Source organism: Diadema antillarum, unplaced genomic scaffold, assembly GCF_040938485.1.
Source record: "Diadema antillarum isolate AM-2024a unplaced genomic scaffold, OU_Dant_1.0 seq00001715_RagTag, whole genome shotgun sequence".
In the NCBI taxonomy this organism is placed as follows: domain Eukaryota; kingdom Metazoa; phylum Echinodermata; class Echinoidea; order Diadematoida; family Diadematidae; genus Diadema; species Diadema antillarum.
This window is the reverse complement of record NW_027272404.1, coordinates 185,716-208,245: the sequence shown is the minus strand read 5'-3', so window position 1 is coordinate 208,245 and position 22,530 is coordinate 185,716. Positions and strand designations below refer to the sequence as shown.

General features: G+C 37.4%; 1 protein-coding gene across 1 annotated transcript in view; it reads right to left on the bottom strand.

Moving 5' to 3' along the window:
- Positions 1-22,530, bottom strand: part of LOC139711858 (leucine-rich repeat-containing protein 61-like) — a 111,487-nt gene that overhangs the window by 55,306 nt on the left and 33,651 nt on the right. The window contains exons 2-3 of the mRNA XM_071623710.1: positions 13,714-13,815; positions 12,027-12,173 (exon numbers count right to left, since the gene is read on the bottom strand). Coding sequence (XP_071479811.1) covers positions 12,027-12,173; positions 13,714-13,815 — 249 coding nt within the window. The remainder of the gene's footprint in view (positions 1-12,026; positions 12,174-13,713; positions 13,816-22,530) is intronic.

Sequence of the window (22,530 nt, the reverse complement as noted above, 5' to 3'; positions counted from 1 at the left end):
GAAACCCCATTATAACGAGGTCCGTGGGACCGGCGATATTACCTCGTTATAACTGGTACCTCATTATAACCGTACGCATCAAAAACAAAGAAAAACACAAGGACGACGTTATAATATACCCATTAACGAAAGTTAAGAACATCCTTTGCGTTCTATTACACAATTATGGCTCATTATTATCGAGAGAATAAAGGGAAATTATTCTATATCTACATCATTTTTATTTCTATATTACATCAAAATCAGATTGTACAAAATGCGTTTGTTAAATTTTTCTAAACGCCAGCGCAAATAAAGTAACATAAATGCGTTGTTTACCGTAATTTGCGAGATATTTTTACGCTGTTGGTGACAAGGAGGAATGCGATAATTTCATGAATCATTTCGGCTGTAATCTTATACAATGCATGATCGCTGCGCCCGAAAGGATTAAAATGCGTTGTTGTTTTTCTTCCGAAAATCTCTTCGCGTTTTGTACATCCGTTCTTGAAAAATATGTGACAGGATTGAAGTTAGAAGGTTGTGATCCTTTTTACGCAGATCTGTTCCTCATAGACCATTCTGAAAGAAAGAAAATCTTCATTGTGAAATGCGTTATTAAAATTGTGATAATAAACAAACCCAGATTTATTCAAATTGTTAAATGCGTTTGTTTCTTTTTTGAACACCGATTAATAAGCTATTTAACTAATTTTACGCTACTGTCAACCGGTGTGATCGCGATGATTTCAGAATAACATACATGCGTCGTTTACCGTAACTTGCGGGGTATTTTTACGCTGTTCGTGCCCAGCGGGAATGCGATGATTTCATGAATCATTTCGGCTGTAATCTTATACAATGTATGTTCGTTGCCCCCGAAGGGACTGAAGATGCGTCGTTCATTTTCTTCTTCGCGTTTTGTACGTCCGTTCTTGAAAAATATGCGACAGGATTGAAGTTAGAAGGTCAAGTTGTGATCCTTTTTACGCAGATCTGTTCCTCATAGACCATTCTTAAAGAGAGAAAAATCTTCATTGTGAAATGCATTGTTAAAATTGTGATAATGAACAAACCCAGATCTATTCAAATTTTTAAATGCGTTTGTTTCTTCTTCTGAACACCGATTAAACTAGCTTAAAGGTAGGGAATCCCATTTGCATGCCTTAAATGAAGAGTTGTATAAATACAGTGGTATGTTGAAGAGAGTATCATTTTAGAAATTCCCATAAAGTATTGAAAGTGGAAGGTAACATTTAGTACAGTTTTTATTGACCGTTAGATTTTGAACTGAATTTTTTTCGGGGCTCACCGTAAATTCCAGTACATTACTAGGCTACCTTTGCAGACCCATGCACTGCATGTGTGTCCATCATGTACATTTTGTGAAGAAAGTTCATCAAAACTTACAAACATTTCTATATACATTCTTGCCACACACTCTATATGTTATTACATCAGCTCTTATACTTTTAGATTTGTGTTTATAGATAAAAAAATACAGAAGACTGCAACAAAAAGGCTTAAGTGTGGCTGACACACACAACTACTGAGCAGTTGAGTTTTGTGCATTATTCAAATTGTAGATAACTGTTGACTTCCAAATTTCTCAGCAGTGGCCTAAACAAGTCCCCTGAGGTTCATATTTAATGTTTTGCTGCATTTTGGGAGGTCTGTAAAAGGTATCCCCTACCTTTAACATGCGTTATTCAACTATTTTTACGCTACTGTCATATTTGGCGAGATCGTGATGATTTCAGAGTAACATACGTGTGTCGTTTACCGGAACTTGCGAGGTTATTTTACGCTGTTGGTGCCCAGTGGGAATGCGATGATTTCATGAATCATTTCGGCTGTAATCTCATACAATGTATTATCATTGCGCCCGAAGGGATTAAAGATGCGTTCTTTATCTTCTTCCGAAAATCCCTTCGCGTTTTATTTTTACGCTACTGTCACCCGGCGAGATCGTGAAGTCATTAATTATTTCGGCTATAATCATACACTCATATTTGCTAACCAGCACCAGCGAAAGAACTGGAAGTCGGGACTACAAATGGAAAGGATCATAAATGTTGAGTTGCACACGCATTCCAATTTCCATATTTGCCACGAGTGTCGTTACATGAAAAATTTTTTGAGTGCGTTATCTTTTTTCCCTTGTTGCGCTGTGGTCTGACCACCTACAATATTACGCACGTGTGTGATCTCGCAAAAAAGAAAATCGAATGATTATGTTTAATAATTTAGTAGGAACATCTGATGGTATTAGTGTGTCTTATTGCGTGGTTTAGAAGAAAACATGGAAGGAACCGTTCTCTGCAAAACGGGAAAAAGACATGGATAGCGTGAATTCGATTTTCAATGTTTCGTTTGTCGCGTGTTTGAAGAGCGGCAAGTCAAAAAATGGTACCTCGTTATATCCGACCAAATTTCTTATGTTTTTCTTTATCATGATGCGCCAAAAATGTCCTCGTTATAACCAGAATCTCGTTATAACCGAACTCGTTATCACCGATTCGTTTAGCCATAGGTTTACACGCAAAGGAAAACGGGACCGACACGATCACCTCGTTATAAGCGGTTCCTCGTTATAACCGAACTTGTTATAACAGGGTTTCACTGTACACTTTGGGAATGACAATTTCCAAATTTTCCACAAAAAGTGTCCTTCCACTCTAATAACACAAAAGCTCTGTCGAGTGGGAGGGAAATCGACCTCCCCCTAAGCTCTACCTCACTACACTTTGTACACACACAGAGATGATGTACACTCTGAATAAGAGCTAAATTCTGTGATTTTAACAGTTCCCTGTATTCATTTCTTCAATTATTACTTTGGTATTAAACCAAAAGTTTGCATCAGATCGCTGAATTTCGGGTCTGAAAATGCAAAATCACATGTGGGAGGAGAAATGCCCCTTATCTACACCCTTTTGTGCTTTTTTTTTCTGTTTGAATTGCTTAACAGACAGCGTTCATAGCATGATAATTATTCATCATAAAAATTAATACAATCATTTTATTTGAATAATACCATTTTATAGGTAAATTGTTCATTGTAATCTACATCAAAATATTCTGCTACCTTAACCAAGTGGGACTCTTTCAAGTCGATATAACTTGCAAATGTGCATAAAATTGCACCATTTACAACATCAAAATGCAAAGAGTTCTCACGTGGGAGGGGGAAACCCCCCTCCCTCACCCTCCCCCCTCGTTCGCTTCGCTCCTCGCATCTAACTGCTCCCCCCTAAGATCAAATCCTGGCTATGCCGGTGATAGGCCCCACTATTTAGTAGGCCTTCACAGTGATGTACAGGCGGAGCAAGAGCTGAAAAGCAATGATTTAGTCATTCAATTATATATGAATATTTCACCAAAAGTGTGCACCAGATCGCTGAATTTCAGGTCTGAAAATGCAAAGTCTTCCTCATGTGGGAGGGGGGATATCCCCCCTCCCACACCCTCCCCCGCTCGGTCACTCCGCTCCCTCGCACAGATATCTTAAAAACAAACTAGAAATGTCGCTATGGCGACTGATGCCTCCGCCATAATGCATGATTCGCCCAATAGGTGCATAGTGCAATGTCTTCACAATGTGTGATGACAGTGTCACATAACTGGCAAAGCATTGAAATGACAGGTTTGTCAGAAATATCTTGAATGTTTGCTTTCCTTGAACTAGGTTTGCTATAATTGTCTAAGAGTGCAGGTGCATGTATTTGGGGAAATGAGGATTTTTACTTGACTTCTGACTGACCCTTTTATAAGTTTATGCATTGAGTAATTTTCAAGGTATGAAGAAAGAGTGTAATTACAGTATAAAATATTTTTTTTTTTTGCATTTAAACCTAGCCTTGACCTTTAACCTTTGACCTTTGACCTTCTGGCAGGAAATTTTCAAGAGAATCTCCATTAGGTAATACATGTATATAAAGTTTTAAAAATAATAATGCAAGCATTGCATATACTAGTAAATGAGGGGAATAGTAAAATTTTGAAGAGTTGACCTTGACCTTTGACCCCTGACTATTGACCCATGACCCCTAAATTCCCTAGATAATCCCTGCCAGTCAGTATATGCATTTGCACCAAGTTCCATGAAGATACATTGAACCATTTGCGAGAAAAGTGAAATTGTAACATTTTCACCTAACCTTTGACCTTTTGACCTTTGACCTATGACATGAAACTCTCTCTGGAGAATCTTTATGCAGTAGTACATGTCCACACTTAGTTTCAAGAAAATACCTTCAGGCACTGCATGGATATGGGGGAAATAGCAACATTTCTAGCATTTGACCTTGACCTTTTGACCTCTTCCCAATGTCACTAAAATCTACTCCACTAATTGCCCCATCATACATCATCCTTGGACCAAGTTTGGTGAAAGCTGCTTCATCCAGTTTTGAGTTATCACATAAACAGATAAATTTCAGGATTTGACCTTGATCTTTGACCTTTGACCTCTGTCCGATTTCACTCAAAAATTAATCATTGACAAGTAATTGTCCTACCATACATCATCCTCCGACAAAGTTTGGTGAAATTTGCTTGATCCAGTCTTGAGTTATCGCGTAAACAGATACAATTTCTTGATTTGACATTGACCTTTGACCTTTGGCCGATTTCACCCAAAATCTAATCAAGTAATTGCCCTATCACACTTTATACTTGGACCAAGTTTGGTAAAATTTCAGTCAATATTACTCGAGTTATCGCGTAAACGAAAGCGGACGGACGGACAACCCGAAAACATAATGCCTCTGGCACCACTTCGTAGCGGAGGCATAAAAAGGTCTTCATACTTTTAAGGTCTGATTTTCCGCCAAAAGTCATCTGACAAGCAAGAAAAAGAAAAGAAGTAACAAGAACAAAACGTCTTCATATTTTTGCTGCCACTTTCCTCCCACTTTATATTTCATGCAAAAGAGTGGGACATTCGATCCCTGTATAGTGTGTGTGTGTGTGTGTGTGGGGGGGGGGGGGGTACACCAAGCTTCTCTCCCCCCCCCCCCCCCCCCCCCCCCCCCCCAAGGCTGGGCCGGTCCAGTTATGGGCTTGTAATCGTGGTAATGGTGGCTATCGCCGATCATCCCCCCCCCCCCCCCCCCACTCCTCAGTATGAATTTACGCCGTTGATAGACACAAATAAACATGCACTGAGCTATTCTACATAATTTAGAAAGTTGTTGAAATGAGAGTTATATTGCTGTATCATCAAGGGAAAAATAAGCCATTGTGTAGTATGGAGTTTTCAGTTGCTAAAGGGTTAAATGATTTAGAAACATGCAATGAAAAAACTGGCTTTGCATTTCTTTTTTTAAAGAGTATATGAAGAGCTTGTTTGCAAAAACCAAAAAGTAATATTCAGTTCAATTCTTTTGAACCATCATTTTCTTTTAAAGAGTCTGTTAGCACAGAACACAAATAACGCAGAGATCAGATATGAATGTCAGTTACTATGTGTATTGGTTACCTATGAAATAGAAGGTTTAATCTTCAGAACTCTTCACAAAGAGGAAAGTGTGAAATTTTGTACTTTTCAATGTGTAATTGCAGCTAAAACTGACAAGTCCATTTCTCATTCTATTACAACAGCCAATATCTAAAGTCCATGGCAAGCAGTATAAAATTGGTGCATTGCAAATCTTGCAAATCAATTTACTTTCCAGTTTTAGCAATGCTCATAATAGCACATCCACACATTGGTTTTGGGATGAAGATGTGCGAGTCATTTTCTTTTTAAATGCATTGGAAATTGCATTGCCATGGTGACAGCATATTACAGTGTAACTGTATGGCCTTAATTTTTTGAAATGATCATGAAATTTGGTGTACAAATTGGTGACCATGGGTGAAGATGTCCAAGTCACATTCTTTAATGTCTGAAAAGCTTCATTGCCATGGTAACATCATATTACAACAATTGATCGGGAAAATATTAGGGATAGAAAATGTTTATTTTTCAAGCAAAATGCTCATGATCTTGGGACAAATGCAGGCCTCAAATTAATCAACGGCCATCGACGACCATGAGCATTGATGCCTTTTGGTTGGCCGTGATGCCTCCCAGAAAAATTATATTCTCAAGGCCATAAATTTACCTATTTTTTTTTTGTTGGCTGTCATTTCTCCATCATATCACGCATATCGAAAGACCAATGAATTTATTCAGACTTACATAAAGCAGTATTGCTAGTGTACATATGTATACAGTCAACCTCGCGTAAGTCTACATAATCGGGACTGAGAAAAACACGTCGACTTACACGTAAGTCGACATTTTGTAGACTTATAAAGGAAAACTAATTTCCCCTATACAGAGTAAGATCACGATGAAGATCGCCACCCAGATCTTACTCCTTTTGCCGCCAAAACATACCTACTGACATTAGCAACAATTATGTTTTAGTTCATGCATAAATCTCGCGCGGATTAGTAACGACAATGCACAATTTCCAAATTTCTTTAGAGATTTTGAGAGAGCGGGATCGGAAACCTGGGCCCGTTTCTAGACACTGTACGTTTTAAATTTGATTTGAAAAATCAAACGCATATTCCTCAAATTGCATGCAACTTTGCGATTTAAATTGAAGTACGTTGCTGCGAAGATATGCGTGTGAATTAATATGATTCTGTCGAGATAATTTTTCAGTGCCGACTGAGTTGAAATAAAATGTGTGATTTTCCCTCCCTAAGTCGCCATATTTGTTATGCTTATATTTCTGTTGCCATACTCTAAAAATGAATTGTTCTCGCTCTCCGATTCGCAACATTACCGCTCTGTACGGCACGGGCCAGTCTGAAATAAAAAGAAAAAAAGTTTGTTAATCCAAAAACGACATGTTTACTAACCTTCGTAAAAACAAATCTCTTTCCATCGTCGGACTAATTTAAGTTTCGACTGAGATTTAAACCTTCAGCATCGCGAACTTAACAATAATTTGCTACTATTTTTTCATTGACATTTCTTGAAGTAGCATGCGTTTCGGTAGTTTGAAACGTGTAAATGTAGCGATGTCTTTCCCCTGCTAGTGCAGACTAATTTCGGTCACGGTGAAAGTTCCGATATGAAATAAAAAGTACTGCAAGTCTTTTCAACAATAACAAACTTCCGTATAGATTTTTATGCGTAATAAAACGCAGTTTCTAGTTTCGTACAAAAACTGCAAGTCTTTTCTGAAACGCTCTTGCATTTTAAATACAGCATTGCTTGTGATTTGATGGACTTGCATTTGATTTTTAGAATTGCGTTTAAACGCAATTGAATGTAAGTTTCTTACAATTTTCTAGTTTCGGATGATTATCAAACGCAAGTCTTTTCTGCGTTCTGTGTGATTTGATGGACTTGCTTTTGAGTTTTGGGGTTGTGTTAAATTTTTAATTTTGCGTACGAAATAAGAAATAATGCAAGTCTTTTAAAAGAATAACGCACTTTGGTAGATGTTTAGAGATGCTGTTAAACGCAGTTTCTAGTTTCTTACGAAAACCGCGAGTCTTCTCTGCAACGCTCTTGCGTTTGAATACAGCGTTGCGCGTTATTTGATGGACTTCATTAGAGTTGTGTTTAAACGCAATTGACTTGAAAAAAAAGTTCCCTACAATTTTCTAGTTTTATATGATTATCAAACGCAAGTCTTTTCAGCGTTCCATGTGATATGATGGACTTGCAATTGCATTTGATGTTTAGAGTTGCGTTTAATTTTTAATTTTGCGAACGAAATGAAAAATAATGCAAGACTTTTCAACAATAACGCACCTCCGTAGATGTTAAGAGATGTTATAAAATGGGTTCAAGAATGTAGCCAATTGGAAGCGCTGAAATGAGTCACGTGTGATTTCTCATTAACAAGCACGGCCTGACGTCACAATGTTTACACTAGCAATGCGCACTCAATCAGTTGTTACAAATGCGTCGCGCGCTACTATACGCGCTGTCAATCCTGTAAACAACTTCTAGTTCGGGCTGCTGCCAGCCGGCCTTTCTTGTGCATACATGTGGCGTACGTATACTCTTATACGTACACATCTCACAGTACTTATATGTGCGGGATTTCCGAGTGCGACGTGCGTAATATGTTTGGGACAAACATCTTCGGACATCTTGACTTTTTGACTTGAGCGAGTGCTACATGTAGCTGACTGGTATTGACCCACAAAGGTACGTGAAAAATGCTATTAGTTTTCGACCCATTTTATAAAACAAATGATGCACGGGATTATTTCGTGGCGTTAGTGGAGATGCAGCTCACTCTCGGGTATTTACAATGTAGTGCAACATGCACTCGGCTTCGCCTCGTGCATGTTTCACAATTGTAAATACCCTCGAGTGCGCTACGCCTCCACTAACGCACTCTATCCTGTGCATCATTTGTATACTTTTAAACGCAGTTTCTAGTTTCTTACGAAAACCGCAAGTCTTCTCTGCAATGCTCTTGCGTTTGAATACAGCGTTGCGTGTGTTTTGAGGGACTTCATTTGATTTTTAAAGTTGCGTTTAAACGCAATTGAGTTTCAGGTTCTTGCAACTATTTTCTAGTTTCATATGATTATCAAACACAAGCCTTTTCAGGAACGCACTTGCGTTCATGTGCAAAGTTGCTCGTGATTTGATACACCTGCATTTGATTTTTAGTTGCATTTAATTACAAGTAGTTGCATTGTAATTAATTTTCTAAAAACGGGCCCAGGTTTCTAATACCGCTTCGGAATAATTAACGTTAGAATATTCGGATAAACAGGAAAATCTATTTCATGTTCTGATAATGATTCTCTACTAGGACCTATAGGTGTACAAAATTTGTGCATTTTGAGAATAACGAGGAGAAGAAAAGGGGGAAAGTGAACTGCTTTGGGTACTACATGTAATTCTCCAATGTAAATGAGTGTATATGCCCTTCCTATTCCGGCGCACAGGACAATGGACGCATGGCGCGAACGCTGCCGCGCCGTACACTAGCGAATTACCGAGTAGAAATGCAGCAAATCGGAGCGGCAAACAATTCTTTTTCAGAGAATGGCGATAAGATTTTGAGCGAAAAAACATTATGTCGACTTAGACGAGGGAATCAACACGTATTTCAGCTCAGTTGGCACTCAAAATTCAGGTCGACTTATGCGAGTTGTCGACTTATAAATGTCGACTAAGACGAAGAAATTTTCAAGGAATAACAAAGGCAAAAATCAGGACTTTTTTATCAGGTCGACTTATGCGATGACTTCAGCGAGGTTTACTGTATATATATATATATATATATATATATATATGATCAGACGTGTTTTCATGTCTGTTTCAGAAACGGGTTTGATTAAGATCTTTTGTCACACCATGGGCACTGATGAAGAGTGTGACCTTGCCTTTCAGTATTTGAGAGCTATGCTCCGTTTTTAAGATCTTCAAGATCTAGGATTTATTATTATTTTTTACGGCGTTCTTTTTCTACTGATTCGTTCATAATATATATATATATATATATATATATATATATATATACAAGTGTTATCTTGCAATTCTGTTACCAAAGTGCCTTACATTGTGCTACTTGTTACTTGAGAAAAAAAAATGGCCTTGATGCCCCTTGAAATTTTTAGGGATCCAAGGCCACTTTGCCCCAAGATGAAAGTGCCCTAAAAATGGCCTGGACTTTCAAAAGTCTTATTTTGAGCAATGCACATGAGTGTTGGAATGAAGATGTGCAGGACATTTTTTTCAATTCCTCGAAAACTGCATTGCCATGATAATATGTAGCCAGCATATTCTGGCAATGAATCAGAAAAATATTGCAGATTGGCAAATTTTCTCATATATTTTGCAAGAAAACGCTCATGAACCTTGGTGTACACACATTGGTGTGGGGGTGAAGACAGTTTTTGAATGTGTTGGAAACTGCACTGCTATGATAACCACATACCATGAAAATAAATCAGGACAAAATATTTTCATCAAACTAATTTCTTATTGTATCCCCCGAACAGAGTTCGGAAGATACTAGTACTATGGATTTGGCCTCGTCGCGCCGCGTCCACGTCCGTGTCTGCCGCAGAGATTTTCTTGTGAGCGCTCTATTGGCTGCAGTTCTTCCCCGATCATCTTCAAATTTGGCATGAAGGTGTATTATGGTAAAATGAAGATGCCTATTGTTTTTGGTGATGGCCCCTTCGCTTGTTCCGTCTTTATACATGAAAAGGTAACTTTAACAGGGTCGCTGCTTGTGTGTGCAACGCTGGCCTTGTTTCTTGACCAATTTTTTTTCAAATTTGGTATGTACATGTAACATAGTCAAATCTATACACCTATACCTATTGATAAGGCTGCCCTCACTGTTCCACCTTTTACAGGGTCAAAGGTCACCCTGATCATGTCAAAATTTGCAAAAGTGCTTATCTATGCAATAACTTGATTGTTACTCAACGGATTTTATTCAGACTTGCTAAGGAGGTGTAGGGTGGTCAGTCTACATGAAGGACACAACAGTTTGTGGTGACGGCGCCCTCAGTGTTCCAACTTGGATGCCAATACACATTTCTTGTGTGTGCTCTATCAGCCACATTTCCAATCATATTTTCTTCAAATTTGGCAAAAAGGTACATTACAGTGAAATGAAGATGTCTACATTTTTTTTTTTTTTTTTTTTGTGTTGGGGCCCTCGCTTGTTCCGTTTTATACATGAAAAGGTAAATTTAACAGGGTCTGCTTGTGTGTGTGATGCTGGCCTTATTTCTTGACTGATTTTTTTTTTTCAAATTTGGTATGTAAATGTATCATAGTCAAATCTATACACCTACACCTATGGATAATGCTGCCCTCACTGTTCCACCTTTTACAGGGTCAAAGGTCACCCTGATCATGTCAAAATTTGCAAAAATACATGCTTATTTAGGCAATAACTTGATTGTTACTAGATTTTACTCAGACTTGCTAAGGAGGTGTATGGGTGGTCATTCCACATGAAGGACACAACAGTTTGTGGTGACAGTGCCCTCATTGTTACGACTTGGAGGCCATGTCACATTTCTTGTATATATGCTCTATAAGCCACATTTCTTGTCGGATTTCATTCAAACTTGCTATGGAGGTTTGTGGGGGGTTATTCTACGTAACAAAAGTTTGCATTGACAGTGCCCTCATTGTTCAAACTTCTATAGGATGACGTGTCATATTCCTTGTATGTGCTATATGCTAGCCTCATTTCTTGTTGGATTCTATTGTATCCTGCGACAGTTGCCATATTATACAACATTCTGGCCTAAAAAGTAATCCAGACGGGGTATGGGAGACGGGTTTGGGGGATACATGTGCTAGAGTGCGAGTGCTCTAGTTTTTTCAGCAATGCTCATGCAGTTTGACACACATGCTGTTCTTTGAAACAAAATAGGGGGAGCAAGATATAATTCAAATGCATTATTGGGAAAATGGCATACCGGCATTTCATTTCTTGTGCTCCCGTTTTTGTCCTGGATTGGATGAGGGCTGGGCAGTCTCTAGAACCTTCTGTCATATGCTTTCATATAATTACTTAGATCAGCATGCAGTCGTAGCAACACTAGTGCTGCAGGCTGCATGCTTATCATGAAGTCTGTATCATGTGTGTCCGGGCAGGTGTACTGTACAGCATGCATAACACAGCATAACATAAAAGCAGACATCTTGAAATAATTCGACATATGCATTTAAGACATGAAAATTGGTTAATGTGGACTCAATCGGCTTTTGCAACATACAGTAGCAAGAAGTGGACTCAATGGTTTTTGCCACAAAACACTGATTTCAGACTGAAATAATCCAAGTTACATATTTGCACTTTGTTACAAACTGGTTTTATCTTTAGATTGGTCTCACAATTCCTTTAATCACAGTTTATATTGATTGATTTTCATGTCAAATGGACAAACTCTACATATTGTATTATGAGATATATGTACAGCAGTATGGCATATCGATAAGCATCATACAAATATAACCAGACACTGTGCTAGAGGTAACTATGCAAACACTGAACACAGTTCAGCCTAATTATACAATGTATGTTTACTGTATCTACCAAGTGCTGATATCCTGTTGGCTGCAATGTTGAGGTACACAAGCTGTTTCAATAGTATGAGAGGTCGAAGGTCCGTAAGGTCATTTCTGCTAACATCCAGTCTCTGGAGGTTTGAGCAGGTTCCAATGGCTCCTAAATCAAAAATATCTGAATGTCACAGAACATTAAAAAAATTATATTGTAGAAAAAGAAGAAGAAGAAAGTATATTTTATTATAATGAAACGAGGACAGGTAGTGAAAACTAATCATGCCATCTGGGTAACATACAATTTTGTTATACTTATTATTGTTTACTTTGTTCATTTCACATTAAAAAAAAAAAAAATCAGTGCATGAAGCTGTGTCTAAAATGTGTCACTGCTTTAAAAAAACAAGCCCGACAACTGTCAAGCATAGAACTGTATTCTAAGTGCACAGTGTACTAGCTGTACCATGCACAAAGACTGGCATGATTCTTCACATATCTTTTAAACCTGGCATCAGTGGCTGTGCATATCAGGATTTTGAATGATATTTCTGTGTAGGACCCTAATGTGAAGAATGACTGAGCATGCAAATCCTCACACCCACTAGTCAATAGCTGAGTACCAACAGTATTGCATGAGATAGTGCCATAGCGCCATTGTGTGTGATATGTGCAGGATTGCAATCACTTAATTCAATTCAATTATACATCAGATGGTCATTTGTATGCAAGCACCCCTACCCCACTTACCATTGATTATGACCCGTCTTTATGATATAGCGTGTACTCATCAATGTGTACTTTGCTCATTACTTAGTCTTGTAGCCAAGTTTCTGAAAGGCACACAATATCAAATTCAAATTTGTGTAAGAGGAATCTGATTTCATCAAATTTATTTACCTAACTCCTGACATGTATCTCCAAGTATCTAGCATGAGCATTATATTCACTTTAATACAGTATTACAGTGTACAATATCATTAGATGTGTATGCATGATGAAATGGGACATTGGCAACAGTTTTTATATTATTACTGGTTTAATAATTTGATAAAAGAAGAGCACTCAATTAAATCATGTTAATTCCTTGTTTGACATACATGTACTATCTGGTTTCTTTTTACATCTGTATAACAGTAGATGGTACACATTTTCAGCACATTTACGCGTGTAGGACTAAGTGCACAAAACAGCATTTTGCAGTACACAAACCTGACAGCACAGCACATTCATATAATCATATAATATACACTGTACAATGTAAAAATAATTAGTCACGGTCAAGATATAATAATAATAATAATAATAATTGACAGTGCTTATATAGCGCATAACACATAGTGTAGTGATAATGTTCCTATGCACTCAAAAAATGAAAAGATTGTAACAAGAACATATAATTCCAATTACAGTGATGGTACCGAGCTTCATTTTGCTTACACTGTAAACAAATGCGTTTTCAAGGCAGACTTGAATCTATTTATATCAGTGATTTGTCTCAATTTCTGAGGTAAATTATTCCATAAGACAGGGGCATTAAATGCAAATATCAGTTTTCTCTCTGTCTCATAGGGAAAGAAATTTTCCAAATCAAATACTGCAAGTTTGTTAATATTTACTATACTCATCACAATGATCGGAACATGAAACTGGTGTGAAAATCTTAATCTACACCCAGTCAAAGGCAAACCCCCTTCAAAATCTGTGACACAGTTAATTACCTTTCTCTTTCAATTTGAGATGAAAGATGCTGTCCAGCTCAAATTCACCACTCCATATCTTCAATAGCTGGGTCGTCAATTTTTTGCCTGATGGAGATTCCTCTTGATATATTAGAAAGATAAATTTTGTGATAATTGAGAGAGAAATTGTGATGAAGGTAGAATTCTGGATTAAAGTCCAGTACCATGGTCAAGTTTACTTTAAACAGTTAAATCTGATGAAAAGACAGGCTAAAATTTTATAAAACTCAGTAATGGAAGTAGGTTTCCCTAAAATAGGCGCAATTCATATTTTTATGTTATAAAATGTCCAATGATACCTTTAAAAAACAGTTAAGTTCACTTCAACTCAATTCAATTCAAATTTTATTTTATTTTTCAAAAAAGAACATAGACATTTCACTTTCTTTGATAAAACAGAATAAAGTTTCATAAGCAGAACAAAGGAAACTGAAAAGAACATAAAATAACTGTGGAACCTTGTAGTAGTTATATGTTGTCATGAAAACTGAAGTGATAAAGATGAAATAACAATGCGCAAACTTCGGAAAATGGAGGAACTCACTAAAAAGACAAAGCTCGTAGAATGTGGTCCCCTCAGGAACAAAATGTCAATAGAAAACTAGATTCGAGAATTTGTCAAGCCTGACAAATTAGGTGATCCGATATATAAATGATTTCTGAGATTCTCATTGAAGAAAAGGGAATCAAACCTATCATGCCTACAGATTTAAAATGGAAAGGGCATATTATGTCAACAAAGAGACAAAATGAACCTCATTTTGGCATACAAGATGGAGTCTGAGGAAAAAGCCATTATCTTTAATGAAATGATCCTCTTTGACTGTTGACAAGGTCTATATCTGTGCAAAATATGGGGGCAATATGTCATGTATTTACCTAAATACAATCGACGAAATTTGTTTGACCCTTGAACGTACTTTGGACAGCCAAGATGGCGTCTGATTAGAAAGTTGTAATTTCACAAAACAATCCATATGACATGGGCTAAATGTGTGCAAAATATGGGAGTGATAGGGCATGTAATTACCAAGATACAGGATAAAGTAGTCTTGACCGTTGACCCTATATACCTCGCACAGCCTAGATGGCATCTGAGTCAACAGTCTTTGCTTTATGAAATGATCCAGGCAACATGGTCCATACATGTATGTGTACAAAAACTGGCCCCAATTGAGCATTTAGTAAGCAAGATAAAAAATAAAGAATATTTGGCCTTTGAACCTCATTTGCATAACCAAAATATCATCCGACCAAAGCGTTATTTTTCAAAATGATTCATCTACCGAGGCCCATGTGTGTGTAAAATATGGCTAGGTACCATATACACTATTGAGAATACAGAATGAAGTGTATTTGACCTTTGACCCCATTTTACGCAGCCAAGATGGCATTTGAGCAAAAAGTTTTTATTTTGTGAAATGATTCTTGCAACATGGTCCTTACATGTGCAAAATGTGGGAAAGATAGGACGTGTATTCACCAAGATACAGTATTAAACACTTTTGACCTTTCACCCTAATGTACTTACCCAAGATGGTGTCGAAGGAAATAGTTATTTTAATTATGAAATGATGTTCGTGACATGAACTAAACATGTGCAAAATATGGGGTTGATAGGACTTGTTGTTCTTGATCTATTGCACAGAAAGTGGAAGAAAGAAAGAAAAATAAAGAAAAAGTTAAAGTATTGTATAGAAATTTGAAGGAGAAGAATAATAGGATCAGAAAAAGATAAAGTTAGGAAGGGAGAATAAGACTTATTAAAGAAAAAGAAAAAATATAAGGGTTTTAAAAAAGCAAAAGAATTTGCAGGGGTGAGCCTCGAACACAGGACCTTTAAATTAAAAGTCTGGTGCGCTATCCACTGAGCTATTTCATCCCCCATAGGCTTTGCATTAAGCAAAATGATGCTACATCGAAGCCAAGTGCCAATTTCAACCAAGTTTTTCGACATGATCCTGACGTTGTATGAAAGAATGGGGGCAGATGTTCGATAGCCCAAAGTCTCAGCTAAAATATATTAAAATTTGGGAGAAATTCACCGAAGGGTAAGTGAGCTAGTGCTTGATAAAAAGAGTCATGTCAATTTTCATTTCCAGAAAAAATGCCCTCCCATAGAGATAACACACAAACTGGTCATATTTGACAAGGTTATTTTTAATTGCTTTTTTCGAGGTGAAGATGTCATTGAATCAAAATTCTGAGGTTACGTATCAAAAAGATAATTGAACAAGCTACAACATACTGAAATCTGGGTGAATATCGGCCAAGGATAAGTGAGATATGCACGCGTGAACTTTAAATTTGTTTACGTCATTTTGAAAATTCACTTTTTTTATGACAATGAGGAATTTGATATCTTTTAATCATTTTGCAAGCATCTGCACCTATGAAATGATATCTACAGGTCACCTGCTTTCAGAATATGTAAAGAAGAGGGGGGGTCACCATCCATCCTGACGAGTAAAATCGGGTTGAAAATTGGCAGTTTTGGGGGCATATTTGCACTGTATATTGCCATTGACGCGCGCACGGAATTTCAACTTTGATGGGCCTGTATGACGTCATATTGAGTCGGATTGACTTGAAACTTGGTAGAATTATTTGTTGATATCTTAGACGTGTGATTCATGTGAAAAAATAGGAAATTTCTATTGCATACGAGCTGCGTGTTCGTATATGCACGTGCGCGTATGCGTCCGTCGATTTATTATGAAATGCTCCAAATGACCTGAAACGTGTGCAAAACAATTTTGAGCTCGATTGGAGAATGTTAAAATTTCAACGGGTGCGTATGCGCTTGTTTACTGTACGAGTTGAAATTTTCGCGTACAGATGTTTTCGCGAATTGCTACGTGGAGGACATTTTCGCGGTTCAAAGGCGATTTGCGAAATTTGCATAAATAAAACCACTGCGAAAATTTCAGCTCGTACAGTACTATGAACATGATCAAATTTTATGAAATTAATCGATAGAGCTTGACTTGAACTATGAGATTTAAATTTCATTGAGAAATTCCATTCCATTAATGAGATATGAATGTGAACATGATTTCAGATAATGACGTCATAATGTGATCATGATTGACTGATCACAATGATACATTAGATCTGTCATCCCTAGGACATGATACATATATGGTATAAGTTTAAAGTGATAGGAGAAGAACTTTTTGAGTTAACCTCTGCACAAGATTTGAGGAGAAAAAAATAAAGAAGATTTGAATAAACACGAAAGAATCAGTACAGATACAGAAGGTGATCCGAGAGGATACTCGGATCACCTAAATAAGTCGATACACAAAGAAAACGAGATATTAAACTTGTCACTTTAAGACAAGTTAGGTGATGTGTTTGGGGTCATCAGACACTAGTCGATTGCCATCGACACATGTTAACAGGGGACAGCTAGCAATCGAAGCAATACTGTGTAAGGTGTAATGTCAACGCAAAAGCAATAACACCCTTATATAAGTATGCCTTAATTTCGACTTTCATATTCACAAAGAGAAAGTGAGATAGTGGACTTGAAGTTACACTGAAATACATGCATATGTTTATGAAGTCGAGATCCATGTACCTTCAAAAGTTAGATACATTTCGACAAACTGTTTATGTAATTGTGTAATGCAAAACAAAGGGAGATCGCATACAGCTATGTACATGTACATGTGTGAGGAAGTGAGTCGATGTTACAAGCTTTCTGTATATTTCCAAAGAGGTCTTCGACATGAACAAAATGAAACATGCCAATAAAGAATTTTCAAAGGGTCATCTTAACTTTAACATTGGGCTTTTTAAATATGAAACTTGACCCTTACCATGTATTTGCATTATCAAGATGGCTATGTCTAATCTTGCAGTCATTATATAATATTATTACTTTGGAAAATTCTGCAAGCCTGCAAAAAATTTTGCAGCAGTTAAAGCAATGCAGCCTCTAATACAAAACTAAGGGAAATTATGAATTTCCTTTTTGAATAAAAGGGTAAAGAACAACAAATGTCCACATCAGGATAACAAACGTGCCTGCGTGAACATGCATTGTACTGCTAGACGGAATGTGGTCTGCCAATGTTTGTGATGGTGCTATGTATTATTTCCAGCAAGGAGCTGGTTTGACCATGGTTACATTTGTATGTGGTCAACAAATGTGGAATTAGGAGAATAATTTTATCGTAGACATTGTAAACAAAATTTTGAATTCATTATTTCCAAAAGTCTTCATCCATTGAAAGGGAAGCTAGTGTACAACATCAAATAAAATTGTATCTTTTGGGAGCTACAATGGAATCCGAAATGTGACATTCAAATATCTTTGTGTTTTTGTAAACTGAATTCTAATAAAGTTTATACAGACGTTTTGCAACGTGACAAAATACACTGTGTTGTAGGTATATGTGCATTGTACTATAATTTCTGGGCACTTTATTGTTCTGCAGAGGAATATGTAAATAAAGGGTTCGACAAGATGACCGAGATCGACCAAACACCTTGTTTGAGAGTCTGGGTATTTTTGGTGGTTATGATGGTTCATTGGCCAAGTTAACCTTCGTAACAAATTGGGGGCACGTCACGAGAGTTCGGCAGGGTTTCTGCGGACTTTAAGGTGATTTGGTCGGGCTTGAAATGATCTCAGGAGTGTTTTTTCTTTCTCGCTTGGCCGATAAATTTCGTTGAGTCGCGTGGTATAGCACTTTATGCTATGTCGTGGACATGGGCGATACAGTTTACGTCGCGTAACTACGTATGTGGTTTGCATCGTGATTGTTAGAGAGTACTGTATGTGCAGGTGTTACGATTTGAGAAAGCATGGTACGTTCACGGTGTAGTGTACGTGTGTGTGTACACGCAGATGGACGCGGAACAATATGTTACATTTTGAAGTAAATTGGCCGTCTTTCTGTGTCTGCGTGAGTGAAGCTCGCAGTCGTATTTCTTTCGGGATTGAAAGGGTTAATTTGGCACGCGCGTAGTGTCGAGGATGGTTTAATCCGGTTATACGCATGTGTGTAGTGTTTGTGCATGGAAACGTTGGTCCCGTATATGGTGGTTCGTGTGTGGTTCAGCATACGGGTTATTCCACGGTGGTTTGTATGTGGTTCAGCATACGGCTAATTCCACGGTTTATCGTGTGTGGTTTAGCACACAGATTATTCCACGGTGGTTCGTGTGTGGTTTAGCATACGGGTTATTCCACGGTGGTCGTGTGTGGTATAGCATACGGGTTATTGCTTATAGACATCCTAGTGCGACTGTTTTTTTTTTTCAGTTGAAAGGTTTTTTTAGCTGGCGGGCTGGTGAGAAGTCAGGTTTTCTTGTTGCACTATTAACTGTATATTATTATTGGTGCATAATGGAGAAAGAGCAAGATTTTTCCATTGAGAAGTTTGTGGATTCACCCGCAGTTGAGGAGTTGCTAACCTTGAAATAGGTTGATTTGTTGCGTGTTGCAGAAAACTACTAGGTTCCTGCTGTGAAGAGCACAATGAAAAAGTCAGAGATTACACAGCACACAATCAAATTTCTTGTAGATGAAGAAGTATTTCCCCTCCAGGCATTGCGTAGCATATCAGGTAGTTCCCCTGGTGATGTGCAAGGGAGTGTAGAAGTACATATGAAAGAGCTTGAACTTGAGAAAGCGAAAATTGAGTTAGAGAGAGAGAGGGTTTCTCTAGAAAGGACTCATCAAGTCAATGAGAGAGAGTATGGTGTAAGCGTCACTGTTGGGCATTTTGACATCACCAAAAATGTCAGAATGTCAGAAACCAAAATGGCTATGTGTGAATTTGCTGTTATTAGATAATGATAATCAGATTGTCAAATTCTATCAGGTTGCAAAATTTTACAGCAATCAAAGCACTCCAACCTCTGATACAAAACACAGGGAATTGCATGTGTGTTCATGACATAATTTCAAAATAAATGACATTGGAATGAAGCTCAACTGTGCACAAAATAAGAAAAAGAAAAAAAGAAAGGAGAACAAGGCAACTGACAAACTGTGTCTCACCCATTCGCGTAGAAGAAACGGACATAGGGATAAAAAGTTATGAGTCATAATCAAAATGTGCCGTAAAAACTGAATATTGGGCCCTAAAAGTTCGTTGAACCCTGTCTGTGACTTTTGACCTTGTGGTGACCTTCAGCTCCTCAAGGGATATCTACTGTACCATCCAAGTTTGGTCACAAACGGACATAAACATCAAAAGTAATGAGCCATAATCGAAACGCGCCATAAAAACTTAACATTGGGCCCTAAAGTTCATTGACCTCTGCCTGTGACCTTTGACCTTGAGGTGCCCTTCATGTGTAGTAAAATGTTTAACTTTGTATAACCACTCTTCCCTCCAAGTTTGGTTGAAACTGAAGTCCTCAGTAGAGAGTTATTCAAGTTTTTGTAGCATTAAGGACGGACGACGGACGGACGACGGACAGACGAGCAGGTGATCAATTATTAGTCTCCCCACACCTCCGGTGGGCTCGACAAAAAAAAACAGTTTCCTGCAGGATTTGAACTTGGGTCCTCTAGTATAGGTATACAGCGCATTAACTGATGGAGCCACATGGCTCTACCGATCCGATGTTGTGAAATTTAAGCATAGTACAGAAGGATACAAAAATTCTTCGTCTTGATTCCATTCATAAATTTACTTTGATATTGAAATTTTTACCCTGATAATGTCTGATCAATATTTTATACCTAATTATGTAGTTTGTTGTCTCAGCTATAGGGCCATTCTCCCAAAATGTGTGCAAAACTGCAATTTTCGTGTAGCCAGCATGTTCATCCAAGAGGTTAGACCTGTAAAATGTAATCAATAAAGCTATTGGGACATCCGGGATAATATCAGAAATATAATCCGAAGTTTGATGTAACCTTAAATACTCCATGTCACCAGAAGAGGACGTCCTCATATTTTTCGACAAGTTCTTACTCATTAACGTATCATTCAAATCAAATCTATTGTGCTTCATTCCATTGCCCATCAAGTGCCTGAATGAAAAATAATATTACATAACAATATGATGTATTGATATTTCTCCAGATCATTTATATCATGTCGCCAAATCGCAGTCAGATACGTTACCCTTTTTGAGACCCTTCAGAGAAGATCAAGGTAATGCCGCATAGCAGTGCAATTTAATGTATTAAACAAAGTCAATCTCACACATGGAACCATGATTTATTCATGGAATCTCTTGCTACAAAAAAATATACTGATCCGAAGCAGTGGAAACCTAATGTTACGATGAACTGATATCAGATACGTTACATGTATATGAAAGCAAAGCTCTGGTACTTTTGAATACTTAAGGTAATGATTAATCACACAAAAGAAATTGCTCAAGAAAATTAATATTTTTGTAAATAATAGTGTGAGAACGGTAGCATCAGATACGTTACCATCAAACATATCAGATACGTTACCAACAAAATGTATAGTGCAGCAAAGTTAACCGCGACGAGCTTCTGTGTGCGGATTTAACCGCTTGACATCGTGCTCTATACGACTTGCTAAGAAAACCTGCAGTTCTAAAAGAAATTAAAAGTTTATTTAATGAAAAATCGATTTTGAAGTGGCCAAGACAACCAAAATAAAGTAAAAGAAAGAAGTCCTAACAAATTGTCATGGCCGATCTACTTATATTTGAACAATTACATTATCCATTTACCTTATCACTGTTTATTATGGACATCTCAGTCATTTCTAAACCGATTTTCATCAAATAAATTTTTGTAAGTATTTCGTATAAGCGATTTCGATTGTCTTGCAAAATGTTAAAAACTGAATCCTCATCTAAACCAGAACTACATCATCCCTTTAGAATTACGGCATTTACAAAAAGTGCCGTCAGATAATGTTACAAATCCATTTTATTTCTGCTTTGTTGAGTTTGTGTGTGTGTGTGTGTGTGTGTGTTCGTATCACAATAAATTTTTGTCTGTAAAAAACAAATTAGGACGTTTAACTCTTTATGTGCCATGGTGGAAACACCCTGTGTGCCACGTTATTCTGAGACACAAAGGTAGTCATGCTTTTAGAAAGAATTCTGTTTTTTCTTGTATAACTTCTACAAATTTCTGTTAAGCTGGACATAATAGTGAGCAAAGTTAAAGAGAAATGCCAAACTTTGCTCCCATAAACAATGTACGACAACTCTATTTTAAATTTTTCTCCTGAATTACCAGTTGCTACATTACTGTAAAGGCACGACTTTTGCACATAAAATAGTGACAGAAACTTAGAATGTACACGCAGATCTAGTTGGGAACATCGCTTGATAGTCAATCACCACATAAAATGCAAGCCATGTGTGAGAGGAACAAAAGCGCGAGAAACGCTTTGATTGTACCGCGGTATTAGCAATTTATCGATTGGTTTTGTCGGCTTTGTTAGTTGAGCAGAATATGCGAAGTTGGCACGCCATCAACTGAGTCGGACGTGCGAACGTGGCACATAAAGAGTTAAGGGCTGAAGTCTGGTACCCACCTTATGTTGTCAACTTCACAGCAAACGAGGCTACATGAAAGGTTTGATACCTTTTTTCATTATAATTTTGCATCCTATCTCCATAAAATGTGCTCAGTATTATGATTAAAGTCAAGAGCACTTCCTTGGTTGCATGTTTATGCTTTGAAAATGACTATAGGATTTGATGTCTAACATTTGCATCAGGTTTTTGTTATCACATGATTGAGTGATCTGGGATTGATGTAAATCGGTAGTTTAATGTGTCAATAATCATAAATGCCATGTCAGATACGTTACCATCGTTTCTCAATTCGTG